Source organism: Aptenodytes forsteri, unplaced genomic scaffold (genome assembly GCF_000699145.1).
Source record: "Aptenodytes forsteri isolate BGI_AS27 unplaced genomic scaffold, ASM69914v1 Scaffold289, whole genome shotgun sequence".
NCBI lineage: Eukaryota > Metazoa > Chordata > Aves > Sphenisciformes > Spheniscidae > Aptenodytes > Aptenodytes forsteri.
This window is the reverse complement of record NW_008795025.1, coordinates 482,456-503,904: the sequence shown is the minus strand read 5'-3', so window position 1 is coordinate 503,904 and position 21,449 is coordinate 482,456. Positions and strand designations below refer to the sequence as shown.

Genomic DNA, 21,449 nt, shown 5'->3' with positions numbered 1-21,449 from the left:
TGCGTTGCCCCTAGGCCCCCCCTTTTTTGGGGGGGTTCCCCCCCCCCCCCCATTGCTTCCACATGTCCCCTGTCCTTATATTGGTAGAGACTTGAGATGTGGTGAGAGCAAAGCCCTGTAACAAGACAAAAACTCTCCATTGTACTGAGTGAGATCTGTCACAGTTACACATCGCTGTTAGGGGTCGAAGCAGTAGCCTGTGAGGGAGGAGACGGGGTTACACAAAGGTAGCAAAGGGCAGGCCTGGCCACTAATTTCTTCCTCGGTACAGATTCTTCAGGTCTGATAAAGCGGGTTTATGAAAATCCTAGCCTGGTGAATCTTTCTTAATTGGAATGAAGTTTTTTCCCTTCTGAACAATGGGAACAGGCCAATCCTGAGCTGCTTCATCAGAAGAATTAGGTAGATTAAGGGAGGTTTAGTTAAAGCCCTCGTTTCTTCCTCCCTCCCTTCCCATTCAAGTGCGCACTGTGGGCAGTAGAGTTGCTGGATTGCAAGAAGTGTTTCAGAGAGGTCACTGGTTTTTATGGCAAGCAGCTAATGTGAAGACTTAAAGTTACCCATTTAGTACTGTCTAAGGCTTTTGAGTTTTCACTGTTGACCAGTGAACAGTTTGTACCATTTAATAAATGACAATTTGATGGAAAGGATAAGTGGTAGAAAGAATTATTCAGGCTTTGTTTTGCAAGCCTCTGATCTTGTCTGAACTAAGAAAATATATTTTTTTAGAGGCCTGGGCGTCTAAGTAGATTGCTTGAAAGCTATGCATGACTTTTCTACTGCTCTTCTTGCTCTTCCACCTTGTTGTGTCGACCTCACAGTAAACTAGCAAAGGAGGTGGAAGTGACTGTGTTAGGCAGTGGCTGGGAAGACGCCAATGCCTCAGGTCTGGAATGGGCACCACCATCCACACTGGATACCAGCGTGCTCGATCCCTCTGGCCAAGTGTTCCCCTGCTAGCCAAGGAGAGCACCCTGTGCCTCCCCTCGTCCTACCGACCGTGGGGCCAGATTTCATCTGTGGTGTGGCCAGAGCAACGGTTTGGTTTATTGTCCTGATACATAGTCTGTGGTGATCAAGCGCGGGACTGCCTGGCGGATACCCTCAGGGAGTACTAACTGCATCATTTGCAAACCTTATCCCGTTTCCTGTTCCTTGGCAGTCCTTTTCAGTGTCCTGTACCTCCCTTTCTGCCAGCCTGGCACAGCTTGGTGTCCCACACTGGTGTCCCACGTTTCAGTGGAAGTTATTTGCAATCCAGTATCCACCACTATGTTTTTGAGGGCGCAGAAATGAGCTCTCTTGACCTGTTTAACATTATTTGTAGTTGGTGTAGTATCTACATTTGAATTAACCTGTCGCAGTGTTCTTGGGCCTAAAAGTCTGCATGTAGTATCATACTAGTTACCGTTTTGCCCATTACTCAGTGCCCACTAGAATAACAAAGGGAAAGTTTTAACTGAGGTAAGGGTAATGAAATATTCGTGTCTCAGCCGAGATATTTTTCTGCGCTAGTTTTTAAGAACTCTTCTTGAAAACTGTCAAGGCACTCACTGCTGCGGAGGGTTTATAACTTGTACTGCTGAGGTACCCCAATGTTCGCTCTTGTTCTGTACACAGACTCAACTGGTAGCCCGTGTGTGTGCTTACTACTGGTTGCCCAGTAGTGCCTTGCTCCCCAGTGTCGAAACTGAGTCAAGGTGCAGTTTGTAGCTGATGAATGGAGCTCATTCATCAGGAGGATGGATGGTCTTTCATCAGAGGAGCTGTGCCAGTGCTATAGGTTATTGCCGGAGAAATGCTATACATTTAGGCTGCTCTTTGTGACAGAATTCATCTCCTGCTTTGTTGTGCTGGTTTGCCAAGCTTATGTTACTTGTGAGAGCAAAAAATACTGGGAGGGTACGGTGCATATCCTTTTAAAAGCATCTCTTAGTTTGAATTGTATTAAAAATATATATGTATATATATAAAAAGAAGTTGATCAAGTAAGAAAAAAACCCTAACAAATCTAGCTGTTGGATATAGATCTGCATCGATACAGGCATAAAGAAAATAATGTGTGTAAATTTGTGCTCAGCGTAGTAAAATAAAAGTATTTCAGAAGCTGGTCTGGTAGCCCTCAGGCTGCACTTGTGTGACTTAACCTTGCTTTTTTTCCTCTTTTTTTGAGGAGTACCTTTTAAACGGTCTTGTTGGGAGGTATCTTTTGGAAAACCAAAGTTACAGAATGTTTTCTATGTAATCTGGTTTAAATTCCTCTTTTGAAACAAAAGTCTAAATAATAAATCAGTGTAGTCAAGAGATTTATTTTGTGTGTAAATACATGATATGTAAATATATGAAAGACTGTTTGAATTGCACCTTCCAAAAATCCCCATTCTGTCAAGAAAGCTGGTATGAGTGACTTTTCAATGCTGATTATTTTTTAAAACTACCTTTACATAATACAGTGAAAAGCCAAAAGTAAAAAGGAGCTCTGCCTTTTCGCTGAGTTGTGGTTTGGCTGTTTTAAGGTGTTTGTGTAAAATCCTTGATTTTAGGAACTTTAGAGCAAAAGTCACTGCTACTTCTTGGGTTTTATGGAAATTGCCTTTTTGATTATACACATCACAACTGCATAGTTTTGTCTTCCACCATATCCCCTTTTAGTTACAAATTGTATTAAATTGTATTTTGAGTCAGGACAACTGGTTTCAAGCTTTGTAGCCACTTTCCTAGCAGGAAAGCAACAAATAATTCCTAGTAGCTGCTCCTCCTCAGAGGTTATGTTTGGCTGTGAATACCAGAGACGGGCCTGCAGAAATCACCCAGCGGATAACGCGTAGAGCAGTTGCTGTTTCACCAGTACCTCGTGTGCCGGGGGGCTATTGCGAGGGTGTGAGTCGACAGGAGGGATACACAATACTAGGGGCAAGCGCATGCTTCTTTTCCCCAGGGGGGTGAAGGGGAATTTTTGCATCTCTTGCACATCATGCTCGTACAAGCAAGAACATGAACATCTGTGCTAATTGTTTAAAATAACAATTTTTACGTATGCATGAGGTCATTTTTTTAAACTCTTAGAATTCAGCTGCCTTATCTGTGGTTGATTTTTTTTTTTTTTCCTCCCCAAGTGCAATAGCAAATATGTTTGCAAAATACTCTAGCTTAAGTGTAGAAGTGAGGATTTATTCTTTTTCTTGCCATTTACCATTTAACCAATTTTACCATCTAATTCCAAGTTCGAATAGAAAACCAGGAGCAGGTATTTTGGCAATTTTACCACTGCAAAAAAGGCAAACTGCACAGGGAAGACTGGTCAAACTGTGTGAGCAAATAAAAATGCAGCAGACCTGCAGTGGTTCAGTGTCTGCACGTGATTTTTATGAAACTAGGCATGGGGAAACGACATCCTGGATCTGGTCATTTTGCCAAATTTTATTAAAGCACTCTGAGGGATGGAAGCTTTGTTTCGCTGTCTTTCAGAAGAACGTTGAAATTGGAAAGGGTTTTCATGTGTTGAACTAGAGTGGCTGCTATTTAAACATTCAACACCGTTTGCCAGCCTGCCGTATGTTCCAAAACAGGAATCGCTGCGGTTACTGTAAATGCATGCTTAGGGGATTTTTTTGTTTCCAAAAAAATGTTTCTTACAGTACTTTTTTTCTCAGTGCAGGTGTCCCATATTGAACATGTGACCATAAGTCCCTTTTGGAGTAGCTAATTCAAACAATATTTAAGTTGTAGGAGCATAAGCTTGTAAAATGTTGTCTCTGATTGGTGACGCTCTGCAGATTATCAGAAAAATTACAGGCGTCAGGCATGTGTGAGAGGAGCAGGACTAGCTGCAGATTGAAGTCGGATTATCCCAGAAGCCTAAAATCAGTCTCTGACCGCATTGTAACTGTGGATAGAACTTGTTTCTATCTATCTGCAACACATACGTAAACCTGTAGGAAATGTGTAGTTGACTTGCTGCTTAAATGCGTAAAAAACAGTAACATTTTGTATTATTAGTTGAAGGCTCAGGTTTGGGTTGAGAAGACTGAACTAATGTTAGCTGTGTGGCTCTTGGATTGTTCCTTCTTAAAGATGTCACTGCAGGATACAGCAATGGTTAGCCAGCTCTGTAATAAACTTCATCTTTTGCTACAAAGATAAAAATACATCTGGATTTCCAGAGATACTGAGTATTCTCTGCTTTTGACAGAGTTAAAGCGTGGTATTAAAATCCCTTTGAATTTTGTTTTAAAGGAATATATGGAAAGATCCCTGTCTATAAAATTGGCTCCATTGTGTCCTGATAACCTTTGTATCTTCTCTTCCCTAGGGAAAGGTTAGAAGTTGGATGTTGCCAGCTGGCCCAGCTGGAACACACTATTAAGCAGTGTCACGCATCGGTTCACAGGGAAGCCAAGAACAGGGGCTGGCTGTGACACATGGGTCAAGGTTTGGAGCTGAGGTGCTCACCCCCTGCGTTTTCCTGTCCAACAACTCCTCTGGTGTGTGTGAGGGAAATATTCGAGGAACCAAACATCTGCCGCCTTTTTTCTCGATGGTGCTGTTTTGTATTTGAGTTGAAGGAAAAAACCAGCTAGTTACATATGTACATTAAATGTCAGAATTTCTGCTAAGAATCGCAAGCTAATAGAATTTTCTGTCTCAAGCGAGGGGCTCTGACTTGATACAGCTGGTTTGGTATACAGCAGATGTGCTGGGCTGCTCTTCTAAATTCCAAATGTTCGTGTTAGGACCTAGGTCTGTTAATGGCTCACACGGATTTTTCCTGTAAAGGCATTTGTTTTGCTGATACTTGAGAAGTGACAAGGGAGAAAAAAGAATATATGTGATAGCTGGGGGTCTGAAAGGACTGAGAGGAAAGCAGCCGAAGAGAAAGCCAGATACCCGTGATGCTTGCTGCCCTTACCGATATGAAGGACTAGAACACGGATGCAATGTATGCATCCTATGTAGTGAACTATAAGCCTTAGGAGAGGACATAGAACGGGGAAAGAAAGGGATTGATGCTTTTTTTTTAAAAAAAAAAAACAAAACAAAAAACCCACCCTCATGCAGGTGTGTTTGTCCTGGACCTCTCTTCAGAGGAAAGGGATGGTTTTTGTTTGTTAAAATATCTACTTAATCTTCATACATCTGAAACCTGCTGGCAACACTCTTTTGGAAAACTCCTCATCCTTCTCTTTTGCCACCTTCTTTTGCAAAGGCATGAGTGGTTTTTCCCTCCGGGGGTTATACTCCGTGACTCGCCTTGGCTCGGCTCCCCAGGTGACATCTCTATCTGAAGGTACTGGCGGTTGCTTTCCAAAACTGCTTTAAGTCTGTGAAACTTTCTAAAAGCCATTTTCAATGCTGCTGTGGCCTTGAAAGCTACCTCTTCTATGTATGTATTTGTACAGAGATAAGATGACTGGCAAAGTTCTAGAAGTGTTTATTTTGATATTAACTTTTGGACGCATTTGTAAAATCTTTATTGTAAAAATTAATTTATTGTTATACTAAATGGCAGTTAATTCTACATGGCAGTTTCTTTGAATGGCTCTATTTTCACTTTGCCCAATTACTGTGGCTGCAAGTCTGATGCCGCTCTTGCCCCAAGACACTTGAAAGTGGGAGAGAAGTGGGTTGGTAGAGTTACTGTTGGAGCAAAATTCATTTTAAGGGATATTTCCATTCAAGTTGTAATCCCACAACTGTGGGATAAGTATGTTATGCTCAAATAAGCTTATGTTGGTGATTCGTATCATCAATCTAGGAAGCTAGATCAACTTAAGGACATGATGTCTGTCTGTCTTAGCTCGCATCTACTTTTGATCCACTTCAGGGGAAGACAGCTGACACAGATTAAGACAGCTACTTTCTATTTTCTCATACTGCCTCTCCCTGTTCAGATGCACCCAGCCTTACAGCTTGGAATAATCACTACATTTCTTTGGTCTGATGTTTTCCTCCTCCAGTATGTAGGCGTAGGGGTCTGCTCATGCCCCACTTCAGCAGGACTGCCTTGTGTTATGTGGCGTGCAAGAAGCTGCAGCAGAGGTCTGTTACTGGTGGTGGGATCGGACAGCTGTAGCCTGGTAAGACCTCAATCAAAGCAGTAAACTAAGACTGTGATGGTGACTGAAACTAGTGCCATCACTGGTGGCTTAATTTCCTAAAGCTACTTGATTAATGCTGAGTTACAGAGCTGAATGAGCAGATCAACTCTCCTACAACAGTATTGGGTGTTTCTTTTCACCACAGGGTTACACACTTTGTTCATCAAGTTCACTTGGCCCCTTTTTCATCTCACCACACCTATTCCTGGAGGGTAACCAACACACACATGGCAGGCAGGAGGGGTACATGGCATTTCACCCCCCCCATTTCTACTCGGCCCAAACTTGAGCTGGAGGCGGTTAAATATCCTACTTTGTCTTGAACCTACATACATTTGAAATGTCTATTTTAATGTCGTAAACTGTCTCATTAAAGAAAAGGATGCAAAGACACTTCACAGCAATCCTGTGGTGCAAGGATTTCCCAAAAGGTACCTTTAATGTGTTTGCATCAGCAGCAAGCAGTCAGTGCTCATTTTGGCACCAGGAGTTAGGTGTGTAGCACTACACGTTAGACACCAAGTCATCCTAACCAACATTTTATCCATATGAACAGAGAAAGTGAACTAAAACATAGTACTATGAGCACATATGAAATCAAGTTATTGGTGTTCTATCACACTTTCAGCTTGTAATATTAGAAAAATAAACTTAGGACAGTCACTAATCAGATGAATACATTTTCATTGTCAACTGGAAAGAGTTTAAAAACCATGAGAAAAACCCCACACGTAAGTTTTTGTTTTACAAACGTTAGCTCACCCATAGTAACAAAACTGCTGTACAGAAAGCACCCTCTGCATTTTTGTCAAAATATTTGGAGCCAAAATAATCTTTCCATCCTAGAAAGTCACAGCTATGTTACGTTCAGAAACTCCACTCAGCTCTACCAAACGTGTTGCATACGAAGTTACAATGTTGTAGCAGAGGCAAAAGCTCAGAAGCTCACGTACAGTGGCAAGTCAGTCAGTTCTCCCACTCGGTCTCTATGAACTCCAAGGTTGTCTCTTTGCTTCAATAACCATTTATCTGCCATTTTCATGTCAACAGATAAAATACTCTGCTGAGTATATAAAAACTGTTATAAAAAGGCAATCATAAAAGATAAGGTATTGGCAGGCGTGTCAGCTTTTTTAATAAAAAAAATAGCCATTATATCTATTTAAATAAGGCTTCTTGTTACAGATTGTTCCAGTTACTGAAGGAAAACAAGGCCTGATGAAAAAAAACTATCCCCCGTAAACCTTACACTTCCTGCCCCAAGAACACATCCTACAGGAAAAGTCATTTTATGTGCAAAGTGACAAAACAAACACTGGGGGAAGCTCCTGAAATGATATGCCCAAGTCTAGTTTCTCTTGCGTTATCTTCAAAATCTTAAAAAAAAACCCAAAAAACAAAACCCAAACCTAAAACAAGTTCTAAAATACACAAAAAAGCCTTCATCTTGATATTCTTTCCAAAACAAATATGTACAGCACATTAATATGCAATATGCAAAAAAGCTCAGAAGCTCACGTACAGTGGCAAGTCAGTCAGTTCTCCCACTCGGTCTCTATGAACTCCAAGGTTGTCTCTTTGCTTCAATAACCATTTATCTGCCATTTTCATGTCAACAGATAAAATACTCTGCTGAGTATATAAAAACTGTTATAAAAAGGCACACATAAAAGATAAGGTATTGGCAGGCGTGTCAGCTTTTTTAAAAAAAAAAACCCAAAAAACAAAACCCAAACCTAAAACAAGTTCTAAAATACACAAAAAAGCCTTCATCTTGATATTCTTTCCAAAACAAATATGTACAGCACATTAATATGCAATATGCAAAAGCTCTGTGTTGCTGTTGGCAACATCTATGCCCTCCCCAACCCTATTCACATGTGTACCTCTACTAAAACACAATTACATCACTAAGCCTGTTAGTTTGAAAAGGGAGTTTAATTCACTTAAAACTTGTAAATTTTTGTGTAGGGGCTCCATTCGTTTGACTCTGGATTGTAGACTTCAACCGTGTTCAAGAATTCATTGCCATCAAATCCCCCAACCGCGTAAATAGTGTTTGCTACTGTCGTAATGCCAGCATTGCTCCTCGGAGTAGTCATGCTTCCCATCATCTTCCACTCGTTCTTAGCAGGGTCATACATCTCCACACAGCTCACCGCGTGAGAGCCATCAAAGCCGCCACCAACAAAGAGTTTTCCTATCAATCAAAAGGAAGCAAAGCAAATGTTTCACTGCTAAGCACCAGCTATGTTGCCAAACACAGCCTCCTTTCCAGGGAGACAAACTTGGCCAAAGTGAAGGAACTTCAGGTTTTCTGTCAGAAATCTTTGCCTTATTCAAGGTTTGAAGTTACAGTACTGACCTGCTATGGGTCTCTTGATCGTTAGAGCTGACTGGAAATTACTTCAGAATAAGCACAAAGTCCAAATTCAAACAAATGCAGTTCTGGAAGCTCCATGGTGATGTTTTGTAAAGAGGTGGGGACGAATGCCCCAGAACAACAAGAAGTTTTTTGGGTTTACTGGTTACAGTTTTTAATTAAAATTGGAGGCATAGCCAGGTTCTTACTGTATTGTTTTCCTCCCTGAGAAGGAACCCAGCTTTGTATTCTACTTACATCATAGCTTAACATGAAAAATTCATCAAGCACAAGAGGTTGCTTAAGCCTGCGAAAGCCTACCATCATGAACAGCCACTCCGGCTCCTCGTCGAGCCACGTTCATGGGCGCAATCAGGGTCCAAGTGTTGTTCTCTGGATTGTAACGCTCCACGCTGTTCAGGCAGTTCCATGATTCTGCTCCTCCAATTATGTATAAATACCCAGCCAGCTCACACACTGCAGACTGATGTCTCCCTACAATCAAACACTAGGAGTTACAGCCCAGTGCAGGTTAGTTACACACTAACAATATGCCATAGTGGCTGAAATTTAAATGTTTTTTTTTGTTTGGTTTTAATCCTGCAGTTTTGCAATCGCCCTTTTCCCCCTCCCTCCCAAACTACACAGCAAACTTACGGATATTAAGGGGAGCACAGCTTGTCCAAGATTTTGTTACAGGATCAAACACATCACAGTTCTTAAGTCCCTTTTGGCCATAAGGATCTGAACCACCAACAATGTACAGTTTTCCATTTAGGGCACATACTCCTATTCATATAGGAAAGAACAGTAAGTAAGCTAATAAATGAATAAATTTTAAAAAAACCCAACAGTCAATCAACTGCAGATGTGTTACCTGCATTGCAGCGATTGGTTCTCAGTTCTGGAACAGGAGTCCAGTCATCTATTTCTGGCTCATACATTTCTCCACAGCTCAAGTCATCCGAGTGACCGTTTGACCCACCCACAACATACAGCTGCCCCTAAATGGAAAAAATAAATACCTTCTTCACATCTAAGTACACAACAATTCGAATCCTGAGCACTTTTGTAATGTTGTAACTACAGTTAAGCAACTTCTGTTACCATTTTGTAAAGTTTGCTGTGTTTGTCCCACCTACATTTACATAACGTCACTTTCATCTGCTCTGCACCCACCACACACCATTAAAACTGCCATCTGGAACCGAGCTCTTGGTGTTCTCATCGGTGCAATGAAAGTCCAAGTGTCCTTTTGCGGGTCATAGCATTCCACTGTGCGCAAACACTCCTCTCTGTTATATCCACCTAAAAGCAAGAGGTCAGATGATACCACATTTCCAAAGACAACAGCTTTGATGTTGACAAACACTAACTAATAGAGTGTACAGAGTTAAGAAGCCACTGTCATGTCCCCCCCCTTAAGCAAGCAAGTTTAAAGAATTGTTACTATTTCCTTTACCTGCAGCAATTAGTTTGCCGTTAAGCTCAGCTGTGCCCAGTCCAGACCGAGCATACTGCATTGGAGACATGGGCTTCTCTATGATATCATTTGGTTGAAGCTCAAAACTCAGACTCTTCACCAGTCGTGGCGTGCTCGTGGGAGAGCTCTGAGGGCTGTTACGGCCATGCAGGAATATCACGCACAGCACACCATCCAGAACAGCAAGACACAGGTAGGTGTTACCTGTTGTCAGGAGAAAAGGAGAGACCACTGATACAATATTTTAGATGAATGTCAACTAGGGTCTTCTGATTAGGCTTCTCCACTTACAAGTGTGAAAAATATTTTTTCTGGTTACTGGCTCCAAGTGTTAGCCTAGTTACTGAAAAATATGACTTTTAGATTATTAATATAGTGCTCAAAGGACGTAAGACAGCAATCTAAAGATGTGCTAGGAAACAGTGTCCTCGCATGCACACAGCAAATAGCTCTGTTTAATTAATCAGAGACTGCCTCCTTAGGACTTTCTGGGTAAATTATACACACCATGGGATTTGGGATGGCCCTGTCAATAAGGAATCAAGATGTAAGTGATTTGGCCCCAGTTATGTTAGAAACATCCCACAAATTACTGGGCAAATTACTTGACTTGCATCATCAGTAAGAAAAAGCACTTCTGCATTTCTTACAGAAGTTGAAGGAAATCCCCAGGGAGTGAGAGGTGGTAGGTACATCAGACCAGATGCATCTTTTAGACAAACCCTGCCCCAGTTACTCACTTGAAGTTTTCTCTGAAGCAATGATTTTCCACTCGTGTTTAGGACTCTGAATGGTAGCATTTGGAGAAAGGCTTCCAGAGGAGCTGCTAATAATCTGCTTGTGATCATTCTCACGTGGTGGCTTCCTCTGCAAAATCAAAAGGCAGCTACAGAAACCTAGCCAGAGACTACACCACCTTCTACCTTTGCTTCTCTGAGCTAATACATAACTATTCAAGAGAACACTTCATCTACCACCTCCACAGAGCATCATTTATAGCACACCTAAGTTTTCAACAGAACATCTTGCCTACTCAGCAACAGTAGCCAAAAAACACCCTACATCTTATCTTGGTACCCGTTTCATCCTGTGCCTGCACCTTTATACTGCTGGTGTCTAACTAGAAATCAGTTCAAATTCCTAGAAGAGAGTATGCGTTACTAGCAGGATTTTCAAATCTAAGGAAAAACCTACATCCATTTGGAGAGAACTGATCTACAAACTTAAGCCTCACTCACAAGCTCTGCTTCTGGAACTTGAGTTAATTATAATGCTATTTGGAAGTGAATTAACTATTCTCTTCATTCCCTGAAGACAAATTAATTTCGCCTCAGTTCCTCTCTGTGCTCAGATTAGCCGTTTCTTGGATTTTACTCCCTTGATACTTCCCACTAACAGGAGATTTCTGCTTTCTTCTTAAATTAAATTTATACAGTAGCTTACATTATTTTGCTCATTTAAGAAAAAAAATCCAAATTTCACATTTTAGACTACACTGCACAGTTGGTTGGGTTGTTCAGGCTTTTTCTGAATCATAAGAACCAAACATAAGTAGTTAACATTCTGTCCTGTTTAGCAGCAAAGTTTATGACCACAGTACCAAGTTTGCAATGCTTGCACAGTTCCCTGGAGCCTGATCTCTATGGAAACTGTCACAAGACTTCTGAAATACATCATCTAACTCATGGATAACGTTACACACAAGAGTTTGAGAGCTATACTCCACTCAGCATGAAGACCAATTCATTTGTGGATAGCACTTTGGTTATTTCTGAACCTTCATCCAATTAAGAACTTACTCCCTTATCTTTAACTTGCCTCGACAGTCACAGAAATTGCAAACTTTTGTAATTCAAAAATTTAAAAGTTACAATTTTTCCAGGACTGCCATCTGTGGGTTTCTGGTGTTAATTCTCTCAACTGTTTAGAATTTCTAAAGCTGGCAATTCTTATTATCAGAAAGGATTTAAAAAAAAGAAAAAGTTGAGAACTCTTGGCCTTATTTCTAAAAATGAACTTTCTGAACGTTCACTTCTCAGCTTAAGTATTACAAGGAGTAGTATCCCAAGGTGGTGAAGTCTGTGAAGGCCTACTAAAAACAATTAAGAAGCTGGAAGATTAGCTGCCTTTTCATTTTCCTCTCTTTTCACTTCTAAAATCCATGTTCCGGGATGGAGAGTGTTTTACATAAACATTAGCTAAAAATTTCAAGAAGTATACTTTTGTATCAGCACATTCCACTGTTATGAGTTAAAATATTACAATATATTTGCTTCTAACTCAGTGAATTTAAACAACCTTAATTTGTGTAAAGCAATTGATAATTTACATCTATTAGCCTTTATTTATTCTTTGTTTCTTGAACAGCCTCCATTGTGCTAAGCTGTGCGTTTTTCAGGAGTTGAGAATTATAATATCTGGCTAGAACTAAAAAAAAACCAGTCATCATCTCAAAAAGCACAAGACTGATTTGTACACAGTCAAAGCATCAGCTGTCTCTAGATCAGAAGTTACCTACTGCTGCTTTTTTAAATCTCTCTTGCATGTTACCAGTGCAGCTGAACAAAGGAAATGGACGCCGGCAGCTGAAGGATTAGAACTTATGTCTGGAATCTTTTCCTATGCCAAAATTTAACAGACACATAAGCCATTCTCCACTGCAAGCCAAGCAGTCTGTGCTTCTTTACGGTCTCTTGACTGTAAGGCACAGCTGACTTGTTACAGCTGACTGCTCTTCTACCTCTTCTTTTTTCTAACAGCATAAGATTTATTTTGAAGTCAAACCTAAAGCACTCTGTTTTGCAAAGGCTTAGCGTCAGTCTGCCGAAAAACCAGAAAGCAGAGACTAAAGCATTGCCTCCAGCAGAGGACGATATTCGAGAACGATACTTTCTCGTCACGTATTTCTCCATTAAAGCTACTGCTGCTTTCTCTGCTACAGTACCCAAGACTTCAGGTGTGCTGTAAACTGCTCCAGTCTATCTGGGGTTACCTCAGACTGTCTGCAATTTGTACCTGCACAAACTGAATGTGGTCATCATCACTGCCATACACCTCAGCCTGTCCATCTAGCAGATTTCCATCAAGTAGCTTGTGATCAGCTGAGTAGTACAGCGTTTGAACCTGCAAAAACAACAACAGAATACCCATGTGGCTGCTGTCTCCATTGCTACTTAGCTACAGGCAGATTACAAAAGGCAGTCGCCAGCATACTTCTCGTCATCTCATCTCAATCTAGCAGAATGACAAAACTAAAAGGAAGCAGATGTCATGGTGGCAATCTTCAAACATTGGATGAAGGTTCCTTACTTTCCCAGCTTGAGAGAAATCTTCATTTTCCAAGGACTTCTACTGTTTTTCCAGCACAGAAACATTAGACAAGCAAAAGGCACATTAATTTGCAGAATTACACAAATTCACAATCTCATGCAAGCATTTTCGTTATCCCCACAAACAAGTTTTCTGCTTTGAGAAATACATATATTTATCTCGATCAAAAGAAGTTAAGAGAAGCCAACAGTGGACTCTAAAGGAAAGGTATAGGAATGAGGGAAGACAGCACAAACTTAAGTTCTGGAGGAAACTGTTGTCCACCCACAACTAAACGTCAGATGCAACTGTTTCAGTGAAATGCATCTGAATTTCAACATGATCAAAGCTTTTAAAATTAGTTTTTCCAAGAGGAAATACACACTTGAGAATATATGACAGTATCAACATGTACTTTTGCCTATACAAGTGTTTCCAAAGATCTACTGTGCTTGTAATAACAAACTTGGAAAATTTTGATGTTTCATGGGTTTTTGAAAAGTCCATTTTCTCTAGCCAATTAAAAATTTAGACTACCCACTAATTTTTCCATTAAATACTGCCCAGGCTACATCTAGTATTATTATTCATGAGTAAAGCCATTTAATAACACACAACTTTCAAAATAATGTATCCTGTAAAGGAGTAAGTAAACACCATTAAATCATCATCATCGTTCTCTGCCCACAGCGGATTTTCTTAGGAGAACTGGGGCAGGACTGCTGCTTCTGTACGTGTCAATACACTTGAGGTTTCTTCTTGGTTCTTCAGCCTTGGTATCCTAGTTTTGTTAATAAACCTATGGGGAGATAAATCAACGGGGAGGAACAACCATTAGAAGCTTTTACCTACTTTATATTTACAAGCAAAACCTGCAAAGGAAAACATCAAGAATCTACGGCAAGTTTCAGTACCACCTCCCCAATTCTAAAGCAAGATACATGCCACTTTGAGGTTACTATACAGCACATAGTGAGCAAAAAAGGAAAGCGGAAGACCAGACTGAACAGTTCATTCAGCTCACCTGAACACCCCCCCAGTTTCTCAGCTTAGGGGTACCTACAGTAAAATTTAAATTCTTTAGGGTCACAGTTAAAAAAGTCAAAAAAATAAAAAAATAAAAGAAAAAGGGATCATCCTTCATATTGACTTTTTTTTTTTTTAGAAGATGTTTTATCCCATTTTCTTAAAGACTAACCTCTTCCATTAGATCTTCCAGTCTATCTCCATTCTCCCAGATGCTGCGCTGTACCCAGTTGATTACCTTTGTGTACAATTTGCCATTGCTGGGTAGGCCAACATTGTCTTCCAGCATTACTTCAAGCTTGAATTAGAAGAGGAAAGGATTATTTACTCTATAGGTAGTACCCTTGTATTTGTAGTATACTGTACTTTACATAGTAAGCATTACTCTTGCTTTACCGCAGAGCAAACACCATCTACGAGGAGCTTCCAGCCTATGCCACTGAAACTAGGAAGCATGTTTAAGTACAACTGCAGTTATCTTTTACACTTAGAAAGGATGATAGTATGTATTCTCTACAGTTAAGGTTCAGAGTAGTATGAATATTATACAGATCCAGAATTTTCACATTGTTGGTAAAAGTCAGTACACCAAGTTTTCCTACTCCCAAAAAGGAAGCCATAATAGTTGCTCCTTGGGTTGCTTTTTGGAAATCATGTACCAGAAGGAAGTCTACAAACTTAAACTAACCTTTAACCGTGGAAGTTTGAGAAATTCTTCCTGTTCTGAAATCTGTAAGAGATGTTCCTGAATGTAGCCATCGATCTTGTTCAACAAACGTAAGTCTCCCATACAACTTGCAAAGTTTCGGTAAGAGATGCAGCTCTGAACATCCATCTTGGAGAGCAAGTAGTCACCACAAACCTTTTAAGAAAAAAGGCTGCATCTTAGTTTACAAGTAGACAAGATTTTTATATGTTTAAATTATCCACCCCAACATACAGCAACAGCTGTTTTCTATCTGCAGAATAGTGACTGTCTGTTGTCATCCCCCCGGCCCTGTGCTAGAGCTGTAAATGAAATGTTGCCTTCCATAGGAATATGCATATATTAAAAAGAAAAAAAAAAAAGTCATACACATTTGAAAGCTACTCACATATACATTGACCCCATGCTTTTCTATTGAACATCTATTCAAAACTGCTTATCTGCAGTCAAGTGAAGATAAGAATCCCAATTCCCTTGTCAAAGGTATCACCATTTGTGGCAATAGTAAGTTCTAAAGTCAAGCTCTACCAAACTTATGTTCAGGAGTGTGCGGATTGTTCTTTTTTCACATATCACTGCCACAGATTTACAGGTTTAATTATGCCCCGCAACGCAACCAAACACACCACCGCTTCCACGAACCTGAAGGTAAGTAACCAGCTGTGATTGAGAAGCTGTTTTGCTCATATGAGAGCACAAATACAAAATTTAACTTCAGAGAACCCTTCAGCCCAAAGATAACACAAGTGGAAGCAATACATACTGACGTCACTCAAATCAATACAATGCTAATGAACATCTAAAGAAGCTTATCTGCTGAGCGCTTTTTCCACAGAATCATAAATTTTTGTCTCATTAACACCAAAAAGCATAATGCTGTCAGCCTGAGAAAGCAGAATGGACTTCTGGAAGAGCAGAGAACTGTACCTGCTTAACTCTCTCCATCTTCAACTTCTTTGCTGCAGAGTATACATCTTTCACCAGTTCTTTATCAGCTTTTAACCTATTACAGAAAGAAATTTATCTTCATTATTTTGATTTTTTAAATTAAAATCTACTCCCTCTAGTTTCTGTGAAAATTACTTACTGAGCAGTATAGGCATAATTCAACAGAACTTCAACAGCTTCTGGATTGAGATCTTCAAATTTAACATGGGAAATTCCATGAGAATCACTATCACTGTTGAAGATTTCAAACAGATAGGGACTGCAGCAAGCTAGCACAGCTCGGTGCGCCAACATCTCATGTCCACATACCTTTATTTAAAACACAAATAAGAAACCCACATGTTGGTAAGAATTTTTTTAAAGTACGTTTGTATTATAATAGTATAAAGACCTACCCAAGTGAATGTCACAGTTCAAATCAATTTTTCAAATCAATACAGTGTCCGATTTACGTCAGCTGAAAATAATGTTAGCATTGCTTCTCTCAAAGTATATCTGATTTATTTTTTTTTTTTAAGTATGCATTTTTCAGAAAAATCAGATTCTAAAAATCTCATGCCTCACGATCAATGAGGCATATAGCATTACACAGTGTAACAAAACCCCCGCTGCATTCAGCCATCATACTCGGACAGAAAAAAGTTACCTGGAGACGGACATCACAGAACTGACCACTTTTACGTAAGGCATTTAATTTGGCAACAGATGACTCGATGAAGTTTTCATCTTCAAACATCAAGTATCCATTAGGAATCATTTTGGTGTTGGTCTGGCTGAAAACAGAATATATAAAGTTTAGAGATACAACATTTTGCTTCAGTATAGAAGTACTATTAGCACATTGTTTGTAAACAAACATTTATGGGAAATTAAAAAAAAAAATCCATCTCAAAAAAAAGCCTAGAAGAGTACTACTGCTGATGAGTACATGTTGCCAACAATCCTTTGGATTGACTGGATTAATGATTTTCAGAGAGTAAGGCCAAAACTTTTAACTTATCCACATCACTTCAGTAGATATCAACTCCAAAACTACATGCTGAACCTGTGCTAGCTCTGTGGGAGCAAGTTGGAAACCACTGGATTACACAAGAAGCTTTATTCCCCTCTATAAAGATCGGATTTGGTAGATTCATCACTATTTTCTGCTCACTGCACAGTATCTGTCATACCGGTCAGCTTCATTTTTTGCACAGACCCAAAAACCAGCTACATTGAAAAATAAGAACTGAGAATTTAGAGTAACTAGCGAAGTGCAAGTATAGCTATAGAAATATTTTTTTGTTTAATTTTATGAGTAATGACTTAAGTAAATATTTTAGAGTAGCTGGAAGTCATGGAAGAACATTAGCACCAACAAAACAAACAGAATTAAATACATTCTGAACAACAACCATATATTTTAAGTCATCGCAAAGCTAAAACAACTTCCCCTGAAGATCTTGCCCATATACAAACATACCACCTCAGGTAAATTGGACCAAGATTGGAAAAATAACTTCAGGAAACTAACTTCTGAATTTGGAGGCTATTTTATATGTCATTTAATTGACTCTTTTTTTAGCTAAGCACTTTTAGGAAAAGTCCACTTTACAAATAGGAAGCTAATTAAGAATAGTAAAAATATGACCCTAAGGTGACCTACTGAATTTGAAATAATAATTAAAAAAAAAAAAAATCAAATTTGTAAGTTTGAGCTGCTAACATGAGTATGCTAGCAATATAAAAGTATACTTTCCTCAACAATTTTAGAGGAAAGAATATGTGGGATGCTACTAATGTTACCAGCAACAACTTATATTTCCATCTGAAATTTAAGAAAATTCTGAAGATCAGACTAAACAAGAAAACCCCCAAAACAGATAAGGTGGCTAGCAAAAAATCAGTAATAAAAATAGCAAGCCCCACACAAAAATATTCTAGTGGTAATCCATTTATTTTAAATTCACTTACTACTGAAATAATTTGACCCTAAACTGGCAACAATAATCTTAATTACAAAGATTATTATCCATTTGTATACACTTTCATTTGTTGTGTTTTATTAAAAAAAGGACAGCAAGGTTTTAAAGCTACAGAATTTCAGCAAAACTATTAACTATTGTATACGCAGCTAACAGTATCAACTTACCTAGCAAATATATTACTGTAAATTTTTAACTGGGAGATGTTAAAATAATCCAATGGTATCACTGTGTTAAAACAGAGCACTTCAGTTTCGGTATCTTCTGACAGGGAAGATGTTTGTTGAAATGCAAAAGCAGATGTGTCTTTGCAGCTGCAATATGGATTCCAAAACTATCAGGCTTGAAGATGATGTAATCAAGTCCTTAAGAGCTATAGACATGAATTTCTTCTGTGATAATCATGCATCATAATCTGCAATAAAGGAGAAGTTACCAAGTGAGCACAATAGATAGTACTACCATGTATTTCAGATAAAACTTTAATAGTGTCTTAAAGTAGAAGTTCCTGACCCAAACAAAGAAGTTTTTCTTCACAAAAAGAAAACAGCCTGAAAACTTACATATTGACACCAATATATTCTCATACCTAACGAGAGGTCAACCACATCAATTTTTATACCCACAGAGAGAAATGGCTAAATTAGTGCTTAGAGAAAAAGTTAGAACAGCTGAATCCCATTTTTAGACAATTCCTTACCAACTCTAACCTTCAGCACTTGCTATATCTAGATCATTATTGCTTGCTGACACAAGTAGATAACTCTTAAGTAACACAACAAAAATGACTAAATTTTAAAAAAAGAAACCCATCCACATGCCTCCTACCTTTTGCTTTTCCTGTACTCATCTACTTATATCCTTCTTCTACTGAATGCCTAAAATGGACTGAAGATGGATTAAGGACATGTCTGAAACGACTGGGCATGTCTCCAGTACTTCCAAAAAGAATTATAAGTCAGAAATCGCTATTTCGATGATAACTTTCTTTGATGAAGAGTCCCTTTGCTACCCTGCAAACAGAATCTGTTAAGTTCTGGTCAAGTTCTGCACTGGCAGTGCAGACTGGGGTAGCTTTGTTGGGATTCTGCATGCCGGTGGACTGTTTATGCTGGGCTTTTTTGGGGAGGGGAGAAGAGGAGGAGCAGCAGCAGGGAGGGAACAGGCAACAAACACCCTGGAACTTTCCATGACCCCGATGCCACCTCAGGAAGACATTGATCACTTAATCCACTTGAGTTCCCCACTGCAATTGCAAAACTGTATTTGTATCTACAGATTAAATGCCACACTGGGAATCAGGTTTCCAAAAAATAGGTGCAGCTCATTTCTCCTTGTCAAAAAATTAAAAGTCACCTACATTGTAGGCAAGAGAGCCTTGCAACCCTACTGCCTGGCCAGCGCTTACACACGGGATCATTTTGGCAGGAATTGTACTCTCTAAGCAGTCTCTAAATAGATCAGCAGCTCAAGTGCGAGGCTGATTCTCAAGAGCAGCAGGGGGCATTATCCTACAACATACCAGCTCCACAGGAAAACTGCTTCCACCCTTAACAGCTTCTTGCAACCCTGAAGACAGAGTATTTCAGCCAGCAGATAACTGGGTAGAAAGAATTAACATTAATTAAGTTTGGGGACATGGTTTAGTGGGCATGGTGGTGTTGGGTTGACGGTTGGACTCGATCTTAGAGGTCTTTTCCAACCTCAATGATTCTATGATTCTATGTAAAGAAGGAAACAACTGCTCCAGAGCAGCAGTGGTGTCTGTCTGTAATATAGTACCCCCTCACGCAGGGAAGACTACGGGAACAGTACCCTAAGGACTACAACTTTCTATAACATACTTTAATGTTGGCACACTTTGCTAGGAAAAAAACTCCATAGAGTAAATGCATGTTCTTTTTAAGATCCTACAGGCAAGGTATGAAACTGAAACCAAGCTCTATTTACCAAATATTGTTTAACTAAGCATTTGGAAGTCAACACTTCTTCTCTTGTTGATACAACTGGTATAACCTTTTCAGTTTCTAAAGTAATCAAAACTTTTCACTTCTCAAAAACAGAAGCAAACGGTCTGATGTCCACACTTTCTCCAAAGATTCACCTCAGCTGTAACATTCTGTTGTTCGAAGATGCAGAGGTATTATTTCAACACAAGTGTTATAATGAATTAGCTCAGAAAGAAGTTACAAGAGAACTATCAGCAAGAGACCTCTGACTTTATCATTTCAGATTTTAAACCTTCCATTTCCTTTATAGGAATCATCCAGACATGGCCAGACTCACCTAGCCAAATGCAAGCTATAGCAGGCATCTAAAAAGGAAAGCCAAGGGAGACAAGCTCTGAGTTCCAGGCAGGAGTTGCACTGGGTGGTCGGTACAGCATCAGACCATTTTGGTGAAAAGGCTTGGACCAACCCAGTCGCCACTTGCTTGATTCTGAGCAGAAAGTGCCACATCGCACATCAGATTATCCACCTTGCTCACACTGGCTTTAAACCAGCTTTTTCTCGACTGCCAGATCTCTCAAAGTTCTCCTCTTGTTAACTGAGTAGAGGTCCATAATACCAAAGCAAATTAAATGTATATTGCTACCACAGTTCAGACAAACAGGCTACTAGTCTGCTCGTGCATCACATTATGCATTCTCCTGTTCAATATTCATTGGGATTGCTGTTAATTACCAGTACTGAGGCTTTGTGGAGATTTCAAGTTACACAACAACTATTCAAACAATTTCAACTAAATTCCAGAATCACCCTCCTTCAGTTTACGTCTCTGGGCATGCTTTGTCACATTCTGCTGTAACAGAAGAACTTTATTTCAAGTACAGTGTTTTAACTTTGCCTGATGTACTTGCTTATGACCTTCAAGACCTATAAAGGACATCCAAAATAATTCTGGATTGAAGTGGAAGATTTGTCTTTTAAAGTCCTACTTTGCACACAAGGTCAGAACCACACATTTTGCATTTATGCACCTAATAGTATTGTCCAATCTGAATATCTAGGAATTTGAACATCTTAATTATTGCCACAAAGTTTCAATACTGTTGTGTGTAAACCATAGCTAATATTACTAGTCAAAATGGCATTAAATAGCACAAGCGTATGCATTACTTTCTGCGTTCTTTTTGATTTGGTACACTACTGCTAGAACAAAAGCCAAACAATCAGCCAAAATTCAATGAAAAGCCAAGAATGCTGCATTTTCTGCCTTAAAGGTTATAAACAGGTACTGCGAACAAATTCCTTTCTTAAATTATTTTAAGCATCTAAATAACTTTGTCATTACCTCCCCCCCGCCCCTTGCCTATACTCCCCTCTAGCTCACCACATCAAGAACTGTCAGCGGCTTTTTTTATAATTTTCCAGGACTTTGAATTTTTTTAAACCAAGTGTGATGTTCACAGATCACTGTCAACTAGGTAAAGTATGAAGTCTGATGCCTCTGAAATGATTACGTTTCAAGTGCCATCAAAATGCAATTATTTAAACATGTTAAAGCTACAGAATTAGCATTCCAGAATGGGAACAACACATTCCATTTGAGA

The 21,449-nt window shown here is 39.4% G+C and overlaps 2 protein-coding genes across 3 annotated transcripts in view; one reads left to right on the top strand and one right to left on the bottom strand.

The window, feature by feature from the left end:
• The window catches only part of SWT1 (SWT1, RNA endoribonuclease homolog), a 38,665-nt gene extending 32,926 nt beyond the window's left edge, over nt 1-5,739 (top strand). Inside the window, exon 19 of the mRNA XM_019471176.1 lies at nt 4,313-5,739. Within this exon, the coding sequence (XP_019326721.1) occupies nt 4,313-4,418 (106 nt within the window). The 3' untranslated portion in view covers nt 4,419-5,739. The remainder of the gene's footprint in view (nt 1-4,312) is intronic.
• Nucleotides 5,740-7,821: 2,082 nt separating this feature from the next.
• On the bottom strand, nt 7,822-18,962 carry IVNS1ABP (influenza virus NS1A binding protein). Of its 2 annotated transcripts, none has more exons than XM_009275828.2 (15): nt 18,725-18,962; nt 18,064-18,311; nt 16,579-16,705; nt 16,072-16,241; nt 15,912-15,987; nt 14,967-15,140; nt 14,451-14,576; nt 12,959-13,066; nt 10,684-10,810; nt 9,923-10,147; nt 9,647-9,768; nt 9,338-9,464; nt 9,118-9,249; nt 8,782-8,955; nt 7,822-8,298 (listed from the first exon to the last, which is right to left on the bottom strand). In XM_009275828.2, the coding sequence occupies exons 3-15, from the start codon at nt 16,687-16,689 to the stop codon at nt 8,045-8,047; spliced, it is 1,926 nt and encodes a 641-aa protein (XP_009274103.1). In that variant the 5' UTR covers nt 16,690-16,705; nt 18,064-18,311; nt 18,725-18,962; the 3' UTR covers nt 7,822-8,044. The 2 variants fall into 2 exon arrangements, with proteins under 2 accessions (XP_009274103.1, XP_009274104.1); XM_009275829.2 differs by having other exon boundaries at nt 16,579-16,701.
• Between the last annotated feature and the right edge of the window lie 2,487 nt (nt 18,963-21,449).